The sequence below is a fragment of the Pogoniulus pusillus genome, chromosome 3, assembly GCF_015220805.1.
Source record: "Pogoniulus pusillus isolate bPogPus1 chromosome 3, bPogPus1.pri, whole genome shotgun sequence".
Classification (NCBI taxonomy): Eukaryota; Metazoa; Chordata; class Aves; order Piciformes; family Lybiidae; genus Pogoniulus; species Pogoniulus pusillus.
The window spans coordinates 5,122,712-5,130,963 of NC_087266.1; the positions used below are offsets into that span (position 1 = coordinate 5,122,712).

The 8,252-nt window shown below is 45.1% G+C and overlaps 1 protein-coding gene across 2 annotated transcripts; it reads left to right on the forward strand.

Moving 5' to 3' along the window:
* The first annotated feature begins 184 nt into the window (after positions 1–184).
* Positions 185–4,271, forward strand: CREBZF (CREB/ATF bZIP transcription factor). Of its 2 annotated transcripts, XM_064169156.1 has the most exons (3): positions 185–1,173; positions 1,820–1,897; positions 3,228–4,271. In XM_064169156.1, the coding sequence occupies exons 1-2, from the start codon at positions 257–259 to the stop codon at positions 1,866–1,868; spliced, it is 966 nt and encodes a 321-aa protein (XP_064025226.1). In that variant the 5' UTR covers positions 185–256; the 3' UTR covers positions 1,869–1,897; positions 3,228–4,271. The 2 variants fall into 2 exon arrangements, 1 of the variants encoding a protein (XP_064025226.1); XR_010307935.1 differs by lacking the exon at positions 3,228–4,271 and having other exon boundaries at positions 185–1,255; positions 1,820–1,891.
* The last annotated feature ends 3,981 nt before the right edge of the window (positions 4,272–8,252 follow it).

Consider the following 8,252-nt stretch of genomic DNA (forward strand, 5'->3'; position numbering starts at 1 on the left):
CATCTTCCCTCCCGCCATCCCCCGTCCTTCCATCCCTCCTCCCGCCATCTCCCCTCATACCCCCGCACACCCGCTCCCGCCTGCCTCTCCCCCTCCCCTCCCGTGCCCCCTCACAGCCTCCTCTTTCCCGCGCGCGGGCGCAGTCGCGTGCCCCGGCGCGCGGCGCCGCTTCCCGACAGGCAGCGCGGCGGGAGCGCCGGGCCGCCGCTGCCCTCGGGCCGCGTCCTGTCCCGCCGGGCCCCTCACCGCCGCCGCCATGCGCCATAGCCTCACGCAGCTGCTGGCGGCCTCCTCCGGCGGAGCGAGCCCATCGGGCGCCGTCTGGCCGCTAACTGGAGCGGGGCAGGCCCCGAGAGGGCGCGATGGCGGCGGGGAAGGGGACCCGGGCCCCGAGCGGCCCAAACAACAACAGCCGCCGCGGCGGGAAGCGGGCGCCTTGGAGTCGCGGCGGCAGGAAAAGGAACCGGAGGCGCCCGGTGGCCCGCTGGAGGTGTGGGAGCAAGAAGACTGGTTCCCGGGGCTGGAGTTGGGAGACTTACTAGAGGCCGCCCGGCCGGACTGGGACCTGGACACAGAGCTGAGCTTCTGTGAGGAGCCGGAGGAGCCCGCGCCAGGCCAGGGCCAGAAGCCGGCGGCACCCGGGCAGAGGAACGGCGGGACCGGGAGCCGGCTGAAGGCGGCGGCGGCGGCGCGGCTAAACCGGCTGAAGAAGAAGCAGTACGTACTGGGGCTGGAAAGCCGTCTCCAGGGCCTGGCTGCCGAGAACCGGCAATTGCGGGACCGCAACCGCGGCCTGAGTCGCCGCCTGCGAGAGCTGGAGCGGGAAAGCAGCTATCTGCGGGCTGTGCTGGCTAACCAGAGCGCCCTGGGGCAGCTCCTGAGCCGCTTAGCCGGGATTCGCGCCGGCGGGCTGCAGCTCAGCACTAGCCTCTTCAGGGACACGGGCAGCCCTCGCCGCCATCACCACCATCTCCAGCCGGCCGGCGAGAGCAGCGACCACGACTACGCCCTGCCCAGCTCCCGGCCTCCTGGCTTGGAGGACGCGGCGGTGGTGACGGAGACGGAGGAGGAGTGGGCGGCCTCCGGCGGCATCTGCCTCCACGTGGACCGGGATCAGGTGTCGGTGGAGTTTTGCTCCATCTGTGCTCGGCGGGCAGCGGCCTCCTTCAAAATGTAGGGTCAAGTACCTGCTGCAAGTACTCGTGGGGTTGTCGCCCCTAGGGGCCTCGCGTCGTGGCGGAGGAAGCAGGCGATGGTGCGGAGGAAGAGAATAAATACAGTGGTGATGGGGTGGTATTGGGGGATATGCAGAGGAGGGGAACCTGGCACTTAAGTGACCAGGGTAACAAAGAAAACTCTTGAACGGCACATTGGGAGCCAGATGGTGGCCTTGATTACAGGTCACGTAAATCTGGTGTGTGGACGTAGTGGTCTCAGCTTGTTTGGTGTAAGAGTCTTGCAGAGCTGCGTACGGCAGTTCGATAGTTGTGCAAACTGACAAACGCAGAGGTGCCGCCAGAGCCCGTTTGCAGCACTTGGGTGAAAAGATCATGCCGACCTGACGCATGAAGGTGTGCTCGGTTCTGCTTCGCAGTTGCCAGTAAAGATAACGCTGACTACCTGGTCTTGAGTCAGATAATGTCTAGCCTGCTTGTCCTGAGGAGCCGAAAATGCTTGCTTAGAAAACCAAACAAAAAACTTCATTAAGACATCGTCACTGGACAGACTTAAGAAACTAGTAATGATCGGCAAAAGAAAGCATGCATGTAAAATTGTACTGCATCTCAGTTATACATTACTATTAAAACCTCTCTGACAGTTTCTCTTTTAGGTGCTTGCCCTGCCAGGCTCCGTTGTGTAGGGGTTAAAGAACAGTCGTTTTCCACCTCGCAACCTGGTAAGGATCAATATATTCCCATAATGCAGTATCAGACAGCTTGCTTTGCTTACGCCAGTCTTTTGTAATGACTGGTTCAGGAAATGATTTCTCTGGTCCTTGGCCTACTCTGCCAAAATGTTTAGCTCTGAATGCTATCCTGGAGTGAAAATTGCAGTCATGTCATTCTATTTAGCTGTTTTCCTCTTTTCCTTTTTTAAATTGATGTGCATGTAGTGGTTGATACATGAGCTATGTTTGGAATTAAAAAAAGAAATGCTCCTTGAAATAGGAATTTCCTATTAAACTGTGAGCTGAAAAGGGGAAATATGCTAATAAGGAGGATGTGACATTTACAGTCTTTTATCATAGACTGTCCCCAAAGTGTAAGTAGATGGCTTTTAAATGAAAAAAAAAGAGAAATTGTAACGTGCTCTAAAATACTGTCTACTGCTAGAGTTACAGGGTACCATTAAAAAGTTTTTCTCTAGCTTGCTCTAACTCATGATGTGGCATTTTGCCTGTTGAAACAGAACCTGAACATTGGTTCTGTCTGTACAGTGGAGTCCTAATGTAGAGGAGTCATTTTTTTTGCATGGACCTCTAATGAGAATTGGGGTTTGAAGAACACAGCGCATCCAAGTAACTTGTTACATTAGTTTCCCATATGTAAGTCTCTGTGCCCATGCACACTGAAATTTCTCTGTTACTTCAAAGCAGCATTGATTTTTCAAGATATTGCATGTATATGCATGTGCTTAATTTTACTGTAGAGTTGTTAATTTAGCCTCTTACAGTATCCAGAAAGCTATAACTACATAATTAAGCACAGTTTGGAGATAAGCAAATGTTTATCTTGAGGCTACTGATTTGAAAAATGCTCCATAATTAGGTGAGCTAGGAGAAAAAATAGTTTGACAAATGATAAGAGTGTTTTGTTGTACTAGTTAGTGTTTATCCCCATCACAGAAGAGTGGGTTGTTTTTTTCAGTTGTATGTTTATATGTATGTTTATATGTATGTCAGTTGGGGGAAGAAGGATTGTGAAAATGATAATATGTAAAGTGAGGTTTCACAAAGAACACATTTTTCTAAAACAGTTCCATTGATTAACTTCTTAAAATAAAAAATGATTGTATTCAGTGTTCCTGAAGTCTTGTTTCTTAAAGCCTTAAATTTCATGTTTAAGGCTAAGTTAATACGGATGTTTTCTCACGGCCATTTGCTGCATTGGTGCTAGACCCCATCAGGTGTTCATCAGTAAAAAAGGAGTTTGAAGTTTCTTTGTGAAACATCACTGTGTGATGAAGTATATGTGTATTTAGCATCCTTGTTTTTCTTTATGCTAAAGTGGATTCAGCTGTGTTGGGGCAGAAGAGACGGGACCAGCTGCTGGCCACATTTCCTGCTTTGTTTTAAAAGGTAGTATGAGAGATGTGAATAAAGAGGTAACAGGGCTTTTGCTGTCTTTGGTATAAAACAAACAAAGAAGTTGAATGCTGGGATCATTTATTGTTACCCAAGATGGTTTTTAGAAGACGGTGTCCTATCAAACAGGTTTTATTCCACTGTATGCAGAATTCCACCTGTTCAGGGTAAATTGGCAGCACAAAAGAGATGTAGCGAGATGTGTGTTACCTTTACACCTCCACTGTGGCATCAACAAGACTGTTCAAAGGTTCTGTCTTTGTGTAACCCTTTTGTAGCTTATGGGTTACACCAGTGCCACAGGAGTCGGAGTTAACCATCCAGACCCATACTGACTTATATTCAATGTGGAAATAACTGAATTAGGTTCAGCCTAGGCTCAATCTGCCTAGCTCAGACTTGTTGAACGGGCTATGTTTTGAAGTCTAACATGTTTGATGAAAAGAGAAGCATGAATTTAGCAAGTATGGGAATGTAACAATGGCGTTTTTTTATGGTTACTTTGGTGTAGAAGTGGTTTTCGAATTAAGTTAAATATGCATTCTTTCTTTTGCATCACTGCTAAAACAGTAGAGGTCAGGAACGTAGTTCTGGTCTCTGTTGTCAACCTACACATTGCTCTAATGAAACTACCTGTGAGCTTTGTCTGAGAGTAGCTGATTTTCTAACATGCAAAGTGATGTGTACTGGTACAAGAACAAAGTCATGTCCCAATGAAGTAGGTGGCTGCAGGCATTTCTAGTGCCTACTGAATCATACTTAAACCAAATAGAGGGGAGGAAGTTATATGAAACTCTAAGCGACTGTACTATCTGTATGGTGTATTGTTAATGTAGCTTTTTGAAGTGGAAGCCTTGAAATGATATAACTTAATACTTGAAAATATATTGTAAATGTTTCTTTGTAATTATATGTGCCATCCATATGAGAATACAATATGGTAATAAAATCAGACTTGTCCTTTCAATTTATGGGGTCAAATGTTATTTTGTTTTGTTTTGTTTTTTTTCTTTTTCTCATTAATGCCTTGTTTTGGTTGAGTTGTTTGTTACACAAAATGAGGAAACAGAAGGGAAAATGCTGCTTCTGCTATCCGTGTGGGTCATCAGTTGGAGAAGAAGTGGATCAGGGTATGTAGGGATGAAGATCAGGATGGAGCAGAAGTGGTCTTACTCGGCTGTCAAGTTGTGCTGGCTGGTGTGGTGAATTCATGTGGGGGTGTGTGTAACACCCAAACCACAAGTTAATTTTGTGAAGACAAAAGGAAGGTGTTGCTTGTGGAGCCAGAGAAAGGGTTGTTCTGAGAATCACCTCCTTGTATTTTGCAGTTGTTTCTCTTAATATTTTATTAGTATGGATGTGGTTGATTAGGGAACACTTACATAGATGCTTCCATGGTCTGTTGGCTTCCTCCTTTCTGTAACATTTTTTAGGGTCTGAAGTTTGATGATTAGTTAATAATAAGCTGTTAAATACTGTCTACAACTACCTGAAGGGACATTGTAGCCAGGTGAGGGTTGGCCTCTTCTCCCAGGCAACCAGCAACAGAACAAGGGGACACAGTCTCAAGTTGTGCCAGGGAAAGTATAGGCTGGATGTTAGGAGGAAGTTCTTCACAGAGAGTGATTTCCCATTAGAATGGGCTGCCCAGGGAGGTGGTGGAGGCACCGTCCCTGGAGGTGTTAAAGACTGGATGAGGCACTTAGTGCCATGGTCTAGTTGACTGGCTAGGGCTGGGTGCTAGGTTGGCCTGGCTGATCTTGGAGGTCTCTTCCAACCTGCTTGATTCTATGATTCTATGAAATAAGGAATTGTTATTTCCAGGCTAAACATTGGAGTGAGTATAATGAAAGCTCTGAGGGCGCTGCAAGGACAGAACATGTTTAAAGCTCCAGAGTGATCCTTGATACTCCTTGTTTTCTGTTACTCTGAAATGCATTATTTGTATAGAGCTGGCTTTCTAGCATCCAGGCATTCTAGTGAAAGTAGTCTGCAGCTTGATAAAAAGCAGCATTTCACAAAACCCAGTGCTTAAGAATTTGGCTTCCAGTTGTAGAACACACCATGTTCAGCACTGAAATTTGTTAAACTGGACATGCCACAGAATGAAGTGCCATCTCTGTAAAACCATACAGTTAGAAAATTAACTCCCATCTCTGTAAAACCATACAGTTAGTAAATTAACTCCACTCTGATCAGCATCTGGGGTGAATAATCAAACTGGTGTTTGTGCAGTCTAGCTGTCAAAGAGAGATGTGACATCAAAGTAAATGTAGGGAACCATTCTCCAACACGTGGCATCTCTTGGTGTTTCTAGATGATTAGATTTCTCATGGCTCTTGTCAAAACTGTAATCGGTTTTCCCTGTGAAACACAGATCTTTTGTGGAACACAAAGGCCTTTGTAAGTTTACTGATACTTAAAAGTTCCAGAGAATATAAATTTTTAGTTAAAGAGGTTTTCTGCTAGAACCAACAATACACTGATTTTAGGGTTCTATTTTTTATTACTTTGACTCTAAATGTCTGAAGGATGTGCTAGGTATGACAGTTGTGCTAATAGGCTCTGTGTTTAATGAACACCCTGTTTAAAATTGCACATTTACAGTAGCCAATTCTACAGGATTTTTTGCGCAGTTTAAGTGAAATATGCAGATTTGGAGAAGTATTTCTGCCTTTACTCATTAACCAGGAGGATGCGGGAGCTGGACTAGAGCAGACTTGGTGGACATGAGGGAGTCATTTGCAGGGAACTGTGGAATAGGTTGTAATGCTGATACAGCATCAGAAATGGTACATAGAGAAGATAAAGCTAGTGGGTTTTTAGTGTTTCTGTTGATTCTTTGTAGCCAGTCTCACTATTCATAGGCAGACTTGGAGCAATATAAAGTCCATCCTTCATGCATTCTTCTATAACTGCAGCAGAAGCTCTTGCTGTGGGATATACAATCTGAAACTGGCTTGTCTTTGTTAAAGAAAGCATACAACCAACACTTAAGATTTTCACATGGGAGGCAGCATTTGCAAGGAGTTTGTTACTACTGGTAGGGGGCTAAGAACTGGTAAAAGTTTGGGGTTTGACTTTGAGAGTTGTATGAAGTATGTTGTACCTTCATTAGAAATAGGGAATGGAAGTAACAATTCCAGATTTCCTTCAGGATGCTCCTTGTGTATGCTTGGTGGAACTTACTGACAGCAGCTTGGTGTCCTACTGAATTTTGAAGCAGTTTCAGTCTTTCACTTACTTTCAAGAACTTTTTTTTCCTCCTACAGTTTGATAAGTATGCAAAGTACATCTGACAAATTCCTTTTTTATAAGCACACCTCTCTGACCCAGGTTGTGCATAACTGACCTCTGACATGGCCCACCTCAAATACTTAGAATATGTATTGGCAACTTGAGTATTAATGTTAGGATGGAAAAAAGTATTGGTCTTTTCACCTTACTAAAAAGCATTGAGGAATGTGACTTTTTTTTTTTTCTTGTGGCATAGAATCTCCACCTTTCACCTTAAGAAATTAGTATCTAACAAAATGGCATTGGTCCAAGTCAGATCATTAAATATCAGAGCATGCATTTTGATTTACTCTGAAAATAATTATCACTTGAATAGATACCAAAATGAAAATAAGATATGAAATGGAAGATAGTTTTGACTTGACACTTTAAAAAGGCACAAGAATCTGCTTACAATATCTTAACTATTCCCTTGCTAAATGCTCACAATGATTGCAGAGCTGTTCAGTTTTTCTCTTAAAGATACTATTGCAAATACTAGCCTTGGCTTTATTGTCACAGCTTAGTGATTCTGTTGGTTAAAATCTTGTGATGTCTTGAGATACCAGGATTCTAAGTGTTGTAAAATCCTTGCACCTCTAAAGTGAGGGTGAAGAAGGTAAGGCCAAGATGTCTAGAGCAGAACTGAAAGACCACAGGATACAGCAACACTTTGAATTAAGTAAAATTAAACTAAGATGGCATTGCCACTATTGCAGAGGTAGTATGTCTTTGCTGCCTCCCTCTACAAATCAGGTTACTGCTCATGATTACAGAGCTGTGAGCAATTTTCTTTTAGGAAAAAGTAGCTACACAAATTCCAAACTCCTTCGCTACATTTTTGAAAGGGTGCAAGGTGAGGCTGTTTAGCCTGGAGAAAAGAAGGCTCTGGGCAGACCTTATAGTGGCTTTCCAGTACCTGAAAAGGGCTTACAAGAAAGCTGGGAGGGACTGTTTGGTAGACCTTGTAGTGTTGGGACAAGAGGGAATGGATTGAAGCTTGAAGAGGGTAGATTTAGACTGGATGGTAAAAAATTCTTTACACTGAGCGGGGTGAGACACTGGAACACACATAAGGAGATTATGGATGGTGCTGGAACACCTCTGCTGTGAGGACAGGCTATAAGAGTCGAGGCTCTTCAGCCTGAAGAAGAGAAGGCTTGGAGGAGTCTTAGAGTGGCCTTCCAGTATCTGAAGGGGGCTTACAGGACGGCTGGAGAGGGATTATTTACAAGGTCTTGTAATGACAGGATGAGGGGTAATGGGTTTAAACTGGACGAGGGGAGGTTCAAACTAGATGTTAGGAAAGGATTCTTTACAGTGAGAGTGGTGAGACACTGGCACAGGTTGCCCAGGGAGGTTGTGGATGCTCCCTCCCTGGAGGTGGTCAAGGCCAGGTTGGATGAGGCCTTGAGTGACCTGTTCTAGTGGGAGGTGTCCCTGCCTATGGCAGGAGGTTGGAATTGGATGATCTTTGGGGTCTTTTCCAACCTGAACCATTCTATGATTCTATGCCCCCTCCCTGGAAGTCTTTAAGGCCAGGATAGATAAAGCTTTGTGCAGTCTGATATAGAGGAACATGTCCCTGCCTATGGCACAGAGGTTGAAATTAGATGGTCTTCAAGGTCCCTTCTGAACCATTCTATAAGTTTTAAACCAATCCAGTTAAAAG